Raw genomic sequence first — 18,005 nt, forward strand, 5'->3', positions numbered from 1 at the left:
GGTTCCATGACAAGCAGCTGTCAGTCAAAGGCACATCACATTGAATTGACTAAAAATATTTATTTATAAAAAATACAAAATATTCCACTGTTTTACAGAAGAGCAAAGAGTCCCTGTACATGCTTATGAATTAACATTAAATAATCACACTTATCCTACTAATCATCTTCATCATCAAAGTGAGTGGCAATTATTCGAGCAAATCTTTCTGTCTCTCGCTTTATGGATGTAGGCGACATGTCGGGACACCGCCGAGGCCCCCTGCGAGGAATGTGCGGTGCATTGCGGCAGTCCTGCAAGAGTAAAGCAAGAATTGCATTGCGGTTAGTGAAGCGCAAAGGCTGCAATTAAAACTGCGCTTCACCCTCACATCTCAGCTTTAAATACTGTATGTAAATAGAACCTATACTTTCAGTGCAAGTTCAAGTCATCTGTTAGTTGACTTGATGGAGTTCATTATCAGGTCGGGGGCGTTACCAAAAAACAAAAAGACCTGCAGACCTTCATTCTGTCATAGTGCGAAATAGTCCAACAAGATATCCAACCTTGGACGTGATTTGTCAAAGCTGTGGACACAAGACTTGAAATGGTGTTTAGCAGGCGTTCTCTTAACTGGTAATGTATTCTGGAACGCACACACAAACACAAAGCCTGGCATGCCAACAGATTATGTTTGCCAACTCATTATTTAAGCCCTTTCACTTGTCTTGCCTGTTGTGCATGTCTTATTTGTTATAACCGCCGCCCTGCTCTTAAATGGTTTCACACTAATTCACAGTAAGACTTACCAGGTCGCTGGAGGGATGACAGAAGGACGGCGCTAAGCGTACGACCTTCAGAGAAGCTTCCAGTTGGTGTGAAGGCAGGAAAAAGTTAGGGACCGAGCTTTAGGCGAAGAGAGTTAAACAAAAAAAGAGGATGGTGGAATGCTATATGTGTCTAGGAGCAAATAATTGTCAAGGATACACTTTGTGTTTGGGGTCATCGGCGTGCACAGTCGTGAGGGGTGACCCGGCATCACCCTCCATGTTAGTGGCATCGGCAGCTTGCAGGGTCACATCCTCCTCGCTCTCAGAGTCTGATGCCTCTTCTGATGAGTTGTCAAAACAGTCACCCGGTTGGCGTAGACTCTCCTTTCTTGTGTGTTTTCTGCTGGCATCCTGACTTTGGATGTGACTTTCGTCCTTGTTAACCTGGCCGTGTTCTGCTTCTGGATTTTCAGGGGAAACCGGAACAGAGTCCGACAGGAAACTATTCCAAGGACTCGTCTTATCAGTCAAAGTGGTCACCTCATTCAAATGCCTCGGCTTCACCACAAATTCATCATAATCTTCCGCTTCATCATCCTCCTCCTCAATCCTGTACCGTGATTTCCATTCTTCACAGGCCGTGTCTTCTGCTTCTTCCTGGGGTACACGGTCTGAAACAAGGCCCGCATTGCATGCACTGGAGATGATCTGGGAGACGGTGAGAGTGTTTTTCTCTATGGTGGGGGAAGACGTTGAGTTGCTATGGTGGACGGAGGAAGTCGCTGTTCGGTGTTGACCTTCAAGACCAAGGAGTTTGTGAGCAAATGGATACAGTAGATCCCGGCATATCCCCCACAAATGTATTTTCTCCTTTTTGAATAGTAGTTTTACAAATTTCCCCACTGAGGGACGAATAAAGGCATATCTTAATCTAGTAAAGCGAGAAAAAAAATTCAAAAGAGGTCCCTGTCTCACATGTCAAGTCACTCAACATTTTCTGGGAGAAAGATGCTTTAACAAGACATAATGTTGTGTAACTGCACTTTTTGTATGTACAATACTGTACAGTATACTGCATGCCTGCGATTGTAATTGCTTTTTACGGGTGCAACCATTATTTGCACTTTTGCTGAGGGTCCTGGAAAGTAACTGCTGGCGAATAGCGGGAATCCACGCTACTCCTAATGAAAATCTATATGGAATGTTTGGTGAGTGTATACCATCGTCCCTTTGCCACTTTGCACTTCAAATTTCACAGCCTTTTGAAAAGATATTAAATAAATAATACAGTTTTGTGGCTTAAAATTAAGGATCGACCCATATACAGTGCATCCGGAAAGTATTCACAGCGCTTCACTTTTTCCACATTTTGTCACGTTACAGCCTCATTCCAAATTGTATTAATTTAATCTCTTACCTCAAAATTCTACACAAAATACTCCATTATGACAATGTGAAAAAGTTTTTTTTTTTTACTTTTTTTGAATTTATTAAAAATAGAAAACTAAGAAATCACATTTACATAAGTATTCACAGCCTTTGCCATGAAGCTCAAAATTGAGCTCAGGTGCATCTTTTTTCCACTGATCATCCTTGAGCTCTTTCTACAGCTTAATTGGAGTCCATCTGCAGTAAATTCAGTTGATTGGACATGATTTGGAAATATAATAACTGTCTATATAAGGTCCCACAGTTGACTGTGCATGTCAGAGCACAAACACCAAGCATGAAGTCAAAAGAACTGTCTGTAGACCTGCGAGACAGGATTGTCTTGAGGCACAAATCTGGGGAAGGATACAGAAAAATTTCTGCTGCTTTGAAGGTCCCAATGAGCACAGTGGCCTCCATTATTCGTAAATGGAAGACGTTTGGAACCACCAGGACTCTTCCTAGAGCTGGCCGGCCTTCTAAACTGAGCGATCGGGGAAGAAGGGCCTTAGTCAGGGAGGTGACCAAGGCCCTGATGGTAACTCTGTCAGAGCTCCAGCGTTCCTCTGTGGAGAGAGGAGAGCCTTCCAGAAGGACAACCATCTCTGCAGCAATCCACCAATCAGGCCTGTATGGTAGAGTGGCCAGACGAAAGCCACTCCTTAGTAAAAGGAACATGGCAGCCCGTCTGGAATTTGCCAAAAAGCACCTGAATGACTCTCAGACCATGAGAAGCAAAATTCTCTGGTCTGATGAGACAAAGATTGAACTCTTTGGTGTGAATGCCAGGCGCCATGTTTGGAGGAAACCAGGCACTGCTCATCACCAGGCCAATACCATCCCTACAGTGAAGCATGGTGGTGGCAGCATCATGCTGTGGGGATGTTTTTCAGCAGCAGGAACTGGCAGACTAGTCAGGATAGAAGGAAAAATAAATGCAGCAATATATAGCGATATCCTGGATGAAAACCTGCTCCAGAGCGCTCTTGACCTCAGGCTGGGGCGAAGGTTCATTTTTCAGCAGGACAACGACCCGAAGCACACAGCCAAGATCTCAAAAGATTGGATTCAGAACCACTCCGTGAATGTCCTGGAGTGGCCCAGCCAGAGTCCAGACTTGAATCCGATCGAACATCTCTGGAGAGATCTGAAAATGGCTGTGCACAGAGGTCTCCCATCCAACCTGATGGAGCTTGAGACTTATTGCAAAGAAGAATGGGCAAAACTGCCTAAAGATAGGTGTGCTAAACTTGTGGGATCATATTCAAAAAGACTTGAGGCTGTAATTGCTGCCAAAGGTGGATCAACAAAGTATTAAGCAAAGGCTGTGAATACTTATGTAAATGTGATTTTTTTGTTTTCTATTTTTAATAAATTCAAAACATGTCAAAAATACCTTTTTTCACATTGTCATAATGGAGTATTTTGTGTAGAATTTTGAGGTAAGAGATAAATTTAATACAGTTTGGAATGAGGCTGTAACATGACAAAATGTAGAAAAAGTGAAGCGTTGTGAATACTTTCCGGATGCACTGTATTGGCCGGCCGATATTTCGGGCTGATATTTGCGTTCATTACTTGAATTGGTATCTGCCGACACACGCGTGGGTTCGCCGTTGTATTTTTCCGCCGCATGATTTGCATCCGCCGGGCAGCTTTGTGTTGCCGGAGGACCCTGCAACACATGCAGTCGCGGTACCCCTCTCCGCTCCCCCACCAGCGGTACGTTTTCAACTTTTAATTTGCCACTAATAGTTAAACTTAGTTGAAATATTGCCACCTGATTTGAAATAGGAAACATGAACGGCAAGTGCATGCAATATACGTGCTTGAAAATATAGTTTGGTTTGTGGGTCTGAAAACCAGGAATGCTGCTGAATGGGGGGGGGGGGGGTGTGCGTCTCACTGCGGAGGAGCAGTCATCACATCGATGCTAGATAAAACTTAAACTATTTTGCACATGGTTGAATATTTATTCCTTTTAAAGTTGATAATGCTGTTTAAATGCATATTTAAGAAAGCTGAATCCTCCTGTGTTCAGGGTTTACATTTCAATAAATATTTGTTATCATTTTTTTAATGTAAATTGAGGGATCAAAAACAGTATCGGCCACACATATCGGCCCAAGCAAAATCAGCCATGAGTATCGGCATCGGCCCGAAAAAAAAACATATCGGTTGATCCCTATTTAAAACAGACTATTATTTGTCAAAACATATGCATATTTAAGCAAATGTACATTTTTTGCATACATTATGCATTTCCAAGCATAGAAATGGCTAAATGAACTAAAATACAAATCTAAGGCATTCAGACGATTGCATATTGCATATTTTATTATTATGTCTACTATATTGGGTAAAAGGAGTGTAGAAAAGTTTGATTTAATGTCTACAGGGCCCTAATAATGTTACATATCTTATTCAGAAGGTAATAAACAGCATAGAAAACCATAAACAGGTTTTCTATGCTGAAACTATGAAAACATTCCATTATAAGTAGGGAATCCTACTTTGGGGAGATTAATTTCTCTTCCTCATAGGTGTCTGGAACCAGTTCACCGCAATCATCATCTGTAATTTTTTCATCATTTTTCATCATCCTAATTTTGAGTACACATGCATTTTAATGCACGGATAAAAGGTTTTCAGTCACAAGCCACATTTCGACCAGGGCAATAATATCGTCCACTGTTAGACACTCACCATGGTGGACTTGTTGGGACGTAAGATGCAGCTCATGGTCCTTAGGAGCATCTTCCTTGTGAAGACATTTCCCTTCCCTAGTGGGCGACAAAGCAGGACCCACAATCTTACTGCTGAAATATCTCTGGATGTTGGCCAGCTCGCTCAGATTCTTCCTGGGTGAAGAAGCTAGAGTACATTTATTGTGACTCTTGGAAACAAGAGCAGAGAGAAGTGACATTGCGCCTGGCTACCTGAGTGTTAAAAAGAGCACAGAGCTAGAGGGGTTGATGACGCCACTGGTGCTGCTGTTGCTGTTGCTGCTGCAGACCCAATGTTCTGCATTTTGTTCCTGAAGACTCTGATGATGAAGACGCACTTTCTGCATGTGCTCGTGGTGACGGTCGCCCTCACTGGGGATGAGACAGCATCTTTTTGTCATTGTGTTAAACTGTAATTTGAATGCATCATGGTGTTATACATACGTTTTGGAAAGTAGTGTGCCCATGTTATCAGGTGATGAGATGTGTTGCTCAGGGTATCGGCTGATGTGGGAAGGAAAGCTGTTGTATGTGGCTGTGGTCTGGTAGCTGCAAGATGCAGCATGAGAAAATACCTGGGAGGGAAACATGTTATTAATATGGACGTACAGTCTGTTCTAAAGAAGGACTAGCTTTCTTTCTTCTTACACTTGAGTTTTGGCCAGCTTTGTCAAAGGCAGCTTTTCTCTGCTTGCGAAGGTCTTGGACACACTTAAGCGGTGTGATGGAGACTTTAAGCTGACCGTGACACTGACCACTGAAACCTGTGACGTTATACCAGCCGCACACCAATTGGAACCCACACAGTAAAGGGGACAGGTCCACAGAGGCGAATCCAATCACCTGTTCGACTTCTTGTTTTTGACAAAAAAAAAAAAAGAGTGAATGAATGAAATGCATTTTCATTTGAAAGTAAAAAACAATAAATCTGCCTTCTCTGTTGCCTTTATGCCAGACTTTGAACACCAGGCTTTGCTCTGGATCAACTAGTAGCTGCTTGGAAAGTCTGAAAAAACAACAACCAAAATGGGTCCACTGAACATACAACATGAGTAAAGTATCTGGGAACTCCTGTGTCATTTCTGGAAAATGGCACTGACCTGCATTTATGCTGATGGTTCCACGCCGGGCAGTTTGTGTTGGCCACCACAGAGGTGGACACGGCTTCTGTAGAGTCAGCAGTGACGTATGACACACAGCAACATGGCATCCCTTCACTGTTCTCAGATTGCTGACAACCTAACAACAAAGCAGACTCAGTGAAGATCAAGCTAAGACCTACAAATCCTAATATGGATCAGCACAGAACTGCACCTTCACACTTAGATCTCAAGGTATCACAGGCTAACCTTTCAGATTAAGATTCATGGCCCTCTCCACCGCAACATCCACCGGGAAAGACTCCTCCTCGCTAATTTTGGCAGGCTGAGGTACAGCGACATCTGAAGTTGTTCTGCCCGACTTGTTCAGGCTTTCAGAACACGTTATTTTGGGTGGGGAAGGAAGTGGCGTATGATATGCTGACTCTGGTGCCTCTAATAAAGTCTCCTCCTGGCTGTCAGAGTCCGCCTGGTAGTCTTCAGCAGTTGGCACGCAGCCAAAGGTCAGGCTGATGTGGACCCTGAGAGCAGCCCCCTGCAGGTCCATCGCAGAGCGTCTGAAGAGTGGATATACTCCTAAAAAACAAGAGTAAATAAAGATGGCTGTACCAAATAATGACATTACACACTTGTTCATAACATCATACCACTGAGAGTCAACTTCTGCTGGTGGGTCTTTACAAGAGACGACATATCAATGAAGGCAGAGCCCACCAGGCGGTCTGTATCACAGGGGCGCTGGCTTTTGTCCTTCTGGAAAGCAACCCACACCTGAACCTCCAGCCGCTCCTCTTGAAGGTACCACAACAATGGCTGGGAGCTCATCAGCTCAACAGTGCGACTTCCTTGGAAGGTCACTGTGGCCTGGTCATGCTTGCCCTCCTTATTGACACACGGGTGTTTCATCTGCGAGCAGAAGACCTCCTGCTCATAGAATTTGTAGCGGAAGTAGCAGTATGTGGAGCGCTGCAGCGTCTCATGTCCCGGCAGGAGCAAGCAGTGGACAGGGATCCAAATTCTGGGCATGGAAAAGGTCAGGGATATTTTCCTCATGCTGTGTTCCCAATCTCCTTGATCATTTGGCCATTCATTGTCAATATGGACCTGAGCCGGGTCCCAGCCCAAATCCAGAGCGGCCCGAATGACCCGTTCGCGATCTGAGTGGTGGGCAAAGGCAACACAGATCTCAAGGCCTCCGACCACCATGTGATTACTTTGTGTGGATTCCTGTGGCGTATTGACGCCAAACCAGCCAGAAATACCTACATTGAAAAATTAAATTAAATTAAACATTTTTGTGGGCGCGGGTGGCCTACCACACAGTTCCAAGAGTTGAGTGGAGCTCACCTGTTGTTTTACGAAGGAGATCAAACAGGGGGATTTTCACTGTTCCTAATATCACATCTGCAGGCTTGAAATGACTGCCTGGAAGAAATACATGACAAAGTTCCAAACAGGGTTAATACACAAGGTGGAGTTAAGATCAAGTTTGAAGCTTAGGATTATATAAACGTGCCATCTACTTGTGTTCTCGGTCTTTTGCAATAAAAAGATATTTGTGGAAACCCTAAATATAGCCTACTCAAGACAGATTACATCTAACATTGTTAGCGACATGTTGTGTTATCAAACCTTTGCGGCTGTCTCTATTCCATACAGTGAAGACAGCAAACGCTTCTGCCAGCTGCTCAGCCAGACTACAGGTCTCCCCGCTGCTCTTGTGAAGGAGCATGGCACAGCAAACCTCTGTGTGGTGGTTATACTCGGGGCAGAAGGTCCTGGCAGCCAGGCGGGTGCATCTTTGCTCTTCCTCGGGCAAGAAGGACAACTGGATGTTCACGTAGGAGTTCACTCCCACGGTAGCAAAGTAACTGAAACTTTCGTCTTGCTGGGCTACAACTCTGTAGCACAAATCCACAGCAGCAACATGAGAAATGAGAATACGTTTGGAGCCATAAGAAAATGGCAGTGAAGTACCTGGCTGCTGTCTGAAAACTGGACCCTCTTAGCACTTGAACCACAAGTGTCACCTGAATAGAGGCAGTTCCTCTGCCAGTCTGCACATCAGATCTCGCAGGACGGGACTTATACTGGATGCACACATCCAGTAGGCCTGACAAAACATACATGCAAAGGTAGCAACATTTAGATGCTCAATACTCCCATAGGAGTGGAAGTGATAATCTGGGATTGTGCAGACCAGATGGTTGAGGCTGGTGCATTGAGGGGTTGTCTGCCCTAGGTATCAGGGGCAAGGAGAACACCTGGGGCTCATCAGGATGCTGTCCATGCATGGTGACCATGGCACACAATTTGGACAGAGGGAGAATTCCTTTGGCCACAAGCTGCTCTCTGACATTCGGGTAATAGTATCTGGAAGGACATGAGCAAGTTTAAAGGATGGAACAGTTGCCAAACTCTTCAAATATGAAAAATCTAACAATGAAATGCATGGGGAGTGTTGAGGTTATATTCATATTAATATGCATATATCGTGCATCCGGAAAGTATTCACAGCGCTTCACTTTTTCTACATTTTGTCATGTTACAGCCTCTTTCCAAACTGAATTAAATTAATCTCTTACCTCAAAATTCTACACAAAATACTCCATTATGACAATGTGAAAAAAGTTTTTTTTGACATGTTTTGAATTTATTAAAAATAGAAAAGAAAAAAAATCACATTTACATAAGTATTCACAGCCTTTGCCATGAAGCTCAAAATTGAGCTCAGGTGCATCTTTTTTCCACTGATCATCCTTGAGATCTTTCTACAGCTTAATTGGAGTCCACCTGCAGTAAATTCAGTTGATCGGACATGATTTGGAAATATAATAACTGTCTATATAAGGTCCCACAGTTGACTGTGCATGTCAGAGCACAAACACCAAGCATGAAGTCAAAAGAACTGTCTGTAGACCTGCGAGACAGGATTGTCTTGAGGCACAAATCTGGGGAAGGATACAGAAAAATTTCTGCTGCTTTGAAGGTCCCAATGAGCACAGTAGCCTCCATTATTCGTAAATGGAAGACGTTTGGAACCACCAGGACTCTTCCTAGAGCTGGCCGGCCTTCTAAACTGAGCGATCGGGGAAGAAGGGCCTTCGTCAGGGAGGTGACCAAGGCCCCGATGGTCACTCTGTCAGAGCTCCAGCATTCCTCTGTGGAGAGAGGAGAGCCTTCCAGAAGGACAACCATCTCTGCAGCAATCCACCAATCAGGCCTGTATGGTAGAGTGGCCAGACGAAAGCCATCAGACCAGAGAATTTTGTTTCTCATGGTCTGAGAGTCATTCAGGTGCTTTTTGGCAAATTCCAGACGGGCTGCCATGTTCCTTTTACTAAGGAGTGGCTTTCGTCTGGCCACTCTACCATACAGGCCTGACTGGTGGATTGCTGCAGAGATGGTTGTCCTTCTGGAAGGCTCTCCTCTCTCCACAGAGGAACGCTGGAGCTCTGACAGAGTGACCATCAGGGCCTTGGTCACCTCCCTGACTAAGGCCCTTCTTCCCCGATCGCTCAGTTTAGAAGGCCGGCCAGCTCTAGGAAGAGTCCTGGTGGTTCCAAACGTTTTCCATTTACGAATAATGGAGGCCACTGTGCTCATTGGGACCTTCAAAGCAGCAGAAATTTTTCTGTATCCTTCCCCAGATTTGTGCCTCAAGACAATCCTGTCTCGCAGGTCTACAGACAGTTCTTTTGACTTCATGCTTGGTGTTTGTGCTCTGACATGCACAGTCAACTGTGGGACCTTATATAGACAGTTATTATATTTCCAAATCATGTCCAATCAACTGAATTTACTGCAGGTGGACTCCAATTAAGCTGTAGAAAGATCTCAAGGATGATCAGTGGAAAAAAGATGCACCTGAGCTCAATTTTGAGCTTCATGGCAAAGGCTGTGAATACTTATGTAAATGTGATTTTTTTGTTTTCTATTTTTAATAAATTCAAAACATGTCAAAAAATACCTTTTTTCACATTGTCATAATGGAGTATTTTGTGTAGAATTTTGAGGTAAGAGATTAATTTAATTCAGTTTGGAATGAGGCTGTAACATGACAAAATGTAGAAAAAGTGAAGCGCTGTGAATACTTTCCGGATGCACTGTATATTGACAGTTACAAGTGGTCCATATCACAGTTATGGCAGCCATAACTGTGATATGCCAGTCAATGAAAACAAAATTGCCGTATGTCTACAAACCTGCACCACACTTCGAAATGGACACCCCCTCCGCTGCTCAGGCCTTGGCTCGAAAGAGAGTTAAGCAGCAACTTCTGGACAGGCACTCCCTCAGGAGTAAAGAGCATGTGTGTCTCTGCGTGGCCAAACTCTGGGTCAGGAACACAGAGGGTGGTGGCGGTACGAAAAGGCCTCAGGTTGATGTCTGTTGAAGATGAGATACCACGTTAAGAATAATACAGAAGAGAAATAGACGCAAAATGCCTTACATTGTTCATTCAGGTCTGCGTCGACGTGTGCACCTTCGTGGCAAGGAAAACTGTACTGAATGTAACAGTCAGCCTCACCCCACACAGTTGATTGGAGAGGGGTAAGCCCGGTGACTTTCTCAAGCCTTATCAAAAACACATGCTCTCTCATTGCCTGTGCTTGAACTGGAGTCACCTTCACCTGAGGAGGTAACAGAAAGCAAGTAAAGAAGCAGCATGCTCTCAAAGTTACCTGTACAACACTGAACTGGAACTTCGAGTGATACAAGCAGGAACACCGACCTTTGCTGGTGCCGGAGGTTGGTGATCGAGCAGATGAACCGGTTTCATGAGGTGGCCCAGTGAATCGATTTCGTCTTCTCTGGTGCGCTGCAGAGCGAGCACCTGCTCGAAGCGGCCCATAGCCAGAGTGACCCTGAGGTTTCCTTTGCAACAACCCGAGAACACGTCCATGACTGGCATGTAGCAGTCCACACCTAGAACAGGGTACTGTGCCTGGAGAAGAAGGTGGGCGATCTTGTAGTCCCTGGAGAAGATGAGGAAAGAGTTAGCTCGGCTCCATGAAGCCGCCAAAAAACCCCAACAAACACCTAAATACCTAAATGACATGTAGAACTGGTGGAGCGGTAGTTTGACAAGACCAAGAAGTCTCTCATTTCTGGAGCATCCAGTTTTCTGCCACACTTCAATGACCATCACATTATTCTTCATCCTCTCCAGTAACTTTGTAGTCAAAGCCACGGGAGTTACCTAAGAGTCCAGACAAGAGGCTCCTTCAAAACAAGGTCCAAATTCCTGGTCATGTAAAATGAGGTTAGGTCTGTGGGGCATACCTGGGAAAAGTTAAAGGATGGGTTTACATGCCCCCAGCTGACCGCAGACCTCGCCATTTCATCGCACCAGAAGAGCTTACAGTTCAAGTAGACATTCACAGTTTGCATGGGCCCACAGTTGAAGTTCTTTCCATCTGGCACCATGAGCAGTGTATGCAGCAAGACCTCCGAGTCTTCCGCCGCCTCCTGCTGAGATGCACGAGGGGAGGGCGTGCAACGGCCAAGATGTGGAGTGGCTAATTTAGAGTGTTGCTGCTGGGTTGTAACATTCACTGTGAAGGCTTCTGAAGAGCTGGCAGGTAAGTCTTCTGCACAAAAGCTGACATGCGAGGATTCTCTTGGAGAACTGCGAGCAATGTGCGACAATGAGGGGTGTCTTGTTTCAGACGAGTCCCGGCTGTTGGTAGAAAGTTCTAGCAGCACCTGAAAACCATGACATGGTGCTAAGCTGATCTGGAATCAGTGGCACAATGAAGGCATTTTATTTACCCTGAGAAGTCCTAGTTCCTGTGTTTGACTCTTGTCCTCGCTACTGTACACTGGGAGAGCGAGAGACTGGCTGAGTTGTTTGCTCTGCAGGAGACGGCGCAGTGGGTACGTGGCTTGTCCAATGAGAACCACCTGCAAAATGAACAGCACTTGTAAAAATATATTCTCATCTTATTAATCTTAATTGTCACAGATTCACCTTCTTTTGGTCACTTCTTCTGGAGTAAATTTTGAAAATGAAATCCGTTGTCCACCAATGTTCAATTGCTGTTTTACTGAAGCGCACAGGAAACACGACGTCCTGGTGGAACCTCACCACTTAAAATACACAAATGTGTGGGTCAGATACCCATCTTAAGAAAACAAGCCTCCAACAGGCCATACCTCCTTCAGTGACAACTCTGGAAACAACTCTGGTCGTCTCTCTGACTCCTGCAACATTTCCACCTTGTTGACTGGAAGAGGAGGTCTTTGGGAACGTATACTCCACAAAATAGGTGCTACCAAAAACAGAGCGCCAGTGTCTTGGTCTAAGATTTATTTAAAATAGTTGAAAGATACAGTAATAGTATGGGATCTTACCATTTTTTGTTTCGTTGCAGTGGAGGACTTTTCCCTTTGCTCAAGGACTTTCTTGCTGGGAGTGTTGTGCTGTCTGCCGGTACGCTCATGGAGTCGATGCTCACTTTGGCCAGTCGCATCAAGCTCAGAAACGTCAGCTGCTCCGGACTTAGAAGAACGGCAACCTGACCCAGAGAGTGCTGAGGCTCCACAACTGGACTAAATAAGGTCCCAGTAATGTCAATAATGAGTCATGGTCATAGCAGGTACTACAAAATCTCACTCTTACTTGTCACTCCTCCTGGACCCTGACTGTCTTAACTGTTTCTCGATCTTAGATGAACTGTTTTTCTGCTCTTGAGCGTCCACTGATGTGTCATCTAGTCTTGAACCTGACAACTGGGAAAAACAAACAAATGCATCGCAAATAAAAGCACAAAACCTAGCACTGTACGAACAAACGTGGCTATGAAAGACTCACGGGTGTTTTGTAGAACAAATGCTCCAGCAAGCTCTGATCATATTGAGGGTCGCTGAGCTCACTGTCTCCGCCAACGCCGCTATGACTGGAAAAAGATTCAAGCAAGCGGTCCTCACCTTTCCACAGAGGCGGAGAAGGTGTCTTTAATCTGAAAAGAACGTGTCCTCGGATCAAGGAAACAGGCTAGAAGTATGCCATGTTGTATGCGTTGAAGTACCTCCCAAGAAGGAGATCCACAGCTCTGTGATCCATCTCTGCAGGATTATCAAGACAGCCATCTGTGACAAGGACATCATCTGTATGCTTGGGAGACGAATCGGCAGGCAGGATGTTTTCAAGGAACATTTGAGAAGGAGAGGGCCTGAAGACACAAAAGGATGTGTAACAATGTCTCCATGAAAGCTTGAAAGGACCTTATTTGTAAAACTCACAAGGGAGGCTGTCGGGTGTTGTCCCTCTGCAGAGGCAGTTGGAGGTCTTTCAGAACCGGAGCAGAAACCATGTCACATTTCAAGGCAGACACCACCATGGCATCCCTAAGCTTGCTCCCACGTTCTAGAATAACTGATGAATCATATGCTTCTGTAAGATTTATTTACTTCAGTGTTCATTCAAATATTTAATCTTCTTTTTTTCTCTTATTTATTTATATCTTTTTCTACTTTTTCCTGCCATATTCAGCTAGTTATTGACTCCTATTTGCTTAGAATAAATATGGAAAATTGGTGGCTGCACAGTGGTTAGCGTGTAGGCCACACAGCTAGGAGACCCCTCGGCCATCTCTGTGTAGAGTTTGCATGTTCTCCCCGTGCATGTGTGGGTTTTCTCCGAGTACTACGGTTTCCTGCACCATTCCAAAAACATGCTAGGTTAATTGGCCACTCCAAATTGTCCATAGGTATGAATGTGGGTGGGAATGGTTGTTTGTCTATATGTGACCTGCGATTGGCTGGCCACCAGTCCAGGGTGTACAGCTGGGATAGGCTCCAGCACCCCCATGACCCTCGGCCGCGGTAGAAAAAGGATTACTTAAGCTCTTCCAATGGGACATGTTGAATAAGGTAAATGTGGTCATGTATTTTTTTATTGTTTGAACAAATAAACCATATCATACCATAGCAATTGAGGAAAAGAGAACAGTGTATTTGCTAATAAAGCTTGAGGCTATAACATACCTGAGAGGATGTCATTGCTGTGTTGGCCACAGGGTGCCTGATTGGAAGGTTGAACAGCCATTTGGCTCTTTTCTACCAGCCTTACATTCTCTACTGCCTCATCTTTATCCGCCTGGGCAGGTTGGGAAAACAGGAGCTCTTTTAATCTGGAAGGAGAAATATACAGTAAATGAGGATGATATTTCCATTACAGAAGTGTTAAAAGAATAAGCATAAACCTTGACGTGTTTCCCTCGCTGAACTGGTCTGATTTTTTCTCACTGCTCGCTTTCAGTGCTGCAGCCTCTACAGATGTAGCCAGCGAGGACACCTGAAGTACTTCAGAGCTGAAATCTGCAGTTGGACCAGAGCTGGCGCTCTCATGGGCCTCAACCAGAGGCTCCAAATTAAGGGAAACCTGACAGGTTAGCAGAAGCAATGGTGATGTTAATCGCAGCATCACTCGTTAAAAGCCTATGCCTTTCATGCTAACACATGACATATAATTGTGATATTAACTAATGACTGATTCGATTCGATAATTCCAACCTTAAAAAAAAAACAAAAACACATTATCATTAAGATCATTGTTCAAAGATCATTGTGTCATGTCACATTTGAGCCACTAGAGGCTACTCAAGTGTAGCATACGATATGCGTCACCATTTCCACGGCATTCCAAAACAACGACACACAGCATTGAAATATGTTGATAAAACAGACAATACATTACCAATGTATAATGCAGAGTATGTGAGCTCTAACCATGTGCTTTCCAGCCATTTACAAAAACTGTACAGCAAAGCATGCTGGGAAACGGAAAGTACCCCCAGAGACACTACACTACAAAGATTGTCTCTGTTAAGAAAAAAAAACACTTCAATAAAATAAAAATAAAAAAAGTTGAGAAGATGCTCACTCTCATTTGTGGCCATTTCATATATAGCCAGTTCGCACAGTCACATGCAGAGTGATCCCTCTTGTCATCCAGCTTGTGTTCCGCCATACATTTATTTATTGTTGGTGCCCCGCCACTAATACATTTGGACTGCCACCAAATATAATCTGACTGGTGACAAATTATTATTATTATTATTATTAATATTCTGTTGTCGTATATAAGGAATAGCGTCTGGTATTTGAAGAGTATTTGATGATTTGCTGCAAAGACTCATCAGTGCAAGCCAATTCTACCAATTAGGGGTCTTCAACCACTGGTACCGGTCCTTGGGTGGGGCCGAACCAGACCATGGAATGCTTTCAGGAGCAATGAATAAAAAATATCAAAAGGATAGCAGGAGTTCCACTGACCTCTAACTCCCCAAGTTTCTTGGAGGTTGGCGATACAAGGGTGTAAAATCCACTGATGGTGTGTAACTGAGACAGGCGGGAGATCTCTGCCACCTGAGCTCGTGCCATGGGCAAATGATCCTGTCTATTCAAAACTTCCAGCACCAAAGACCCCATATCTGTTCAAGAGAGACAAATTCATCAGCATATCCACTGTGTGAACCTGTGTGAAAAGCCATCTTTGGTTACCTGCCAGGTATGAGGTGAACTGCTTCGGGCCGCAGCGGACCGGGAACCGTGCAGTGGTCTTGATATTTTTTTGTACAGAGAGAGAAGCATCTCGTGGGTTGAAGTGTGTGCCGTTGGACGACTCTCCCCACCAGCGCAGCCTGACAAATGTTGCCAGCGGAGGCTTCGGGGTCGTCCACAGCAGCTGACTAACTGTCACACGCAGGAAGCATCTGAGCTGACCTTCCACCAGAGGGGGCAGGCTGGTGGAGGGTGGTACATCGCTTGGGACTGCAAAGACAGGAATTTCAACAAATGCAGTTAAGGACTATAGAAATGACAAATGCACCACACAGCGGTATTATTACACCCCAAATTTTCACCTCCCTTAAATTGGATTGACTTGGATTGAAACCATTTGTCTCATGATAACAACACTTTAAGGGTATCTGTATTATGTGGTTAGTGGTTAGCGCGCAGACCTCACAGCTAGGAGACCAGGGTTCAATTCCCACCCTCGGCCATCTTTGTGTGGAGTATTCCGGGTTGTTACCGGGTACTCCGGTTTCCTCCCACATTCCAAAAAACATGTTAGGTTAATTGGCAACTCCAAATTGTCCATAGGTATGAATGGGAGTGTGAATGGGAGTGTGAATGGGAGTGTGAATGGGAGTGTGAATGGGAGTGTGAATGGGAGTGTGAATGGTTGTTTGTCTATATGTGCCCTGTGATTGGCTGGCGACCAGTCCAGGGCCTCTCGCCCGAAGACAGCTGGGATAGGCTCCAGCACCCCCGCGACCCACGTGAGGAAAAAGCGGTAGAAAATGAATGTATTATGTGTGCTAACATGTCTTCCAAAGCATTTCGACCACAACGCATAGCGGGTGCTACAAATGTCATGTAAAATCACATGAAAATGAGACTAAGCGCTTTGATTTCCCGATGATGCCAATGTTAACCTTTGGTCTTGCAGTATTTTAACAGCACACTACTACAGCAAGAATGCAGGACTTACTCATGTTATTTTGGGCCGTGCAAATCAAGAATCAGTGATCAATGTTGCAGAGGTATTAAACCAAATATTAAGATACCATAAGCTAGACAGAGGAAATTACGTTCTTCAAAGCTAAATCTTAGTTAGCATCCTAACGCAAAATGCTTCAACTAAAGTATTATGATACCGTACTGTTTGCAACAATAACATATCAGTCTGCATAGTGACACAATTTAAGGTAATAAGACGGAGTACTATAATATAGGGTAATAAGATTCACTAATAAATACATGACAGCTTAGCTAGCTTGCTAACAACAAAAAGAGCTTACCTTTCTTCTTAAAGTCCCCGACTTTGACAGACCTCAGTCTTCGGCTATTCATGCCGCCACTTAGGGGGTATAAAAGGCAAAAATAGCCAACAAGGCGACCAGGCCTTTGGTAAGCATGATAAGTGACGGGGGACAAAGTTAAAATCCGTTTAAGAGTGCGTGGCGGCGAAATATAAACACAAGCAGTCCCCTTCTCTCCAGCGCGCCGAACTGTTAAGAAAAAGTCCCGCTTCCGCTGCCGCTCACAGGTGCATGATGGGAAATGAAGTTAAATAGTGACGTGGTGCTTTTTGTTATTCATACCAGCAGATGGCAGCCGTTATACAGTCTCATTCTTATTCTCCAGTAGGTTGTACAGCAGCCTTTTCTTACTTCGGGGATTAATATACTTATCAGTGCATTAGTAAGTGCACATATTTGAAGAAAAAAAACAACATTATTACAGAAACCAAAGAAATAGTCGTCACTCGAATCATGAAAAGAACATAGTCCACTTGTAAAGGTCAGTGTGTCATGTGTTTAAGGCAGTCTTTGGACAGCCCAGTGAAATGTCTCTCTTGCTTGGCAACAGATCTCACTGCAGGCCTGTTTGTTTGGTTACCATGGGGACGAGGTCATCAAGGTGGCAGGAGAGTTTAAAAGTCCAAGAGAAGGATTGAAAATCTGGTTTGGTGTAGGAAGATAGAAGAGATCAGATAAGGTTACTTTTATTTACCTGTATATGAATGTAACAATATGACATCAGAGTATTTAATACTTATGGCAAGTCCAATTATTATTTAATGATTTAAGATAAAAGAAAAAAGGAGATACATGATAAGGGTACTTTGTTTTTTTTTAAACTAAAATGCATATTATAATAACATTTTTTTGGTATAAAACTGATTACAATATTAGTTTTAATCATATATTCATATATTTTATTTCACATACGATTTTCAATAAGGAAATAAAAAATGTAATAATAATAAAGTTAATTAAAGTTAATTTGTATTTAAAGCAGAAAGAGATGCAGCCACCACTGCTTCCGAGGGAACCATATGGATTTAATATGTACCATTATGGAAAGCGCGTGTGCTTGAGTACACTCGGAACTGTCACATGACTTTGCTATGGCAAGAGGAGCGCCCCCTTCATTTTTACTCTCACAGTCCTGTCATTGAAGCAGCACGGTGCATCAAGAACACA

General features: G+C 44.0%; 1 protein-coding gene across 3 annotated transcripts; it reads right to left on the reverse strand.

Annotated features, from left to right (window-relative positions):
* Nucleotides 1-40: 40 nt before the first annotated feature.
* c2cd3 (C2 domain containing 3 centriole elongation regulator) lies at nt 41-17,037 on the reverse strand. Of its 3 annotated transcripts, none has more exons than XM_078792648.1 (33): nt 16,818-17,037; nt 15,514-15,783; nt 15,286-15,443; nt 14,214-14,392; nt 13,996-14,141; nt 13,252-13,384; nt 13,038-13,181; nt 12,821-12,968; nt 12,629-12,738; nt 12,361-12,558; nt 12,163-12,278; nt 11,978-12,096; nt 11,779-11,910; nt 11,290-11,712; nt 11,055-11,206; nt 10,739-10,982; nt 10,457-10,637; nt 10,209-10,392; nt 8,204-8,376; nt 7,981-8,116; nt 7,636-7,904; nt 7,351-7,428; nt 6,651-7,265; nt 6,253-6,579; nt 6,004-6,142; nt 5,848-5,909; nt 5,552-5,757; nt 5,348-5,478; nt 5,117-5,275; nt 4,884-5,038; nt 967-1,546; nt 789-885; nt 41-293 (listed from the first exon to the last, which is right to left on the reverse strand). In XM_078792648.1, exons 1-33 carry the CDS (start codon nt 16,867-16,869, stop codon nt 159-161), a joined length of 6,351 nt encoding a protein of 2,116 aa, XP_078648774.1. In that variant the 5' UTR covers nt 16,870-17,037; the 3' UTR covers nt 41-158. The 3 variants fall into 3 exon arrangements, with proteins under 3 accessions (XP_078648774.1, XP_057937037.2, XP_057937036.2); XM_058081054.2 differs by having other exon boundaries at nt 4,884-4,960; nt 5,836-5,909; XM_058081053.2 differs by having other exon boundaries at nt 5,836-5,909.
* Between the last annotated feature and the right edge of the window lie 968 nt (nt 17,038-18,005).

This window comes from Doryrhamphus excisus, linkage group LG8, assembly GCF_037039965.1.
Source record: "Doryrhamphus excisus strain RoL-2023G ecotype Guam linkage group LG8, RoL_Dexc_Guam_v1.1, whole genome shotgun sequence".
NCBI lineage: Eukaryota > Metazoa > Chordata > Actinopteri > Syngnathiformes > Syngnathidae > Doryrhamphus > Doryrhamphus excisus.

Excerpts from the sequence above, each read along its gene's own strand:
- c2cd3 (XM_058081053.2), bottom strand. The coding sequence starts at position 16,869 with ATGAATAGCCGAAGACTGAGGTCTGTCAAAGTCGGGGACTTTAAGAAG. Across the intron at positions 10,638-10,738 it reads AACCTCCGGCACCAGCAAAG|GTGAAGGTGACTCCAGTTCA; the intron begins GTCGGTGTTCCT and ends TTACCTCCTCAG. Across the intron at positions 7,905-7,980 it reads AGTTTTCAGACAGCAGCCAG|AGTTGTAGCCCAGCAAGACG; the intron begins GTACTTCACTGC and ends TTTGTGCTACAG.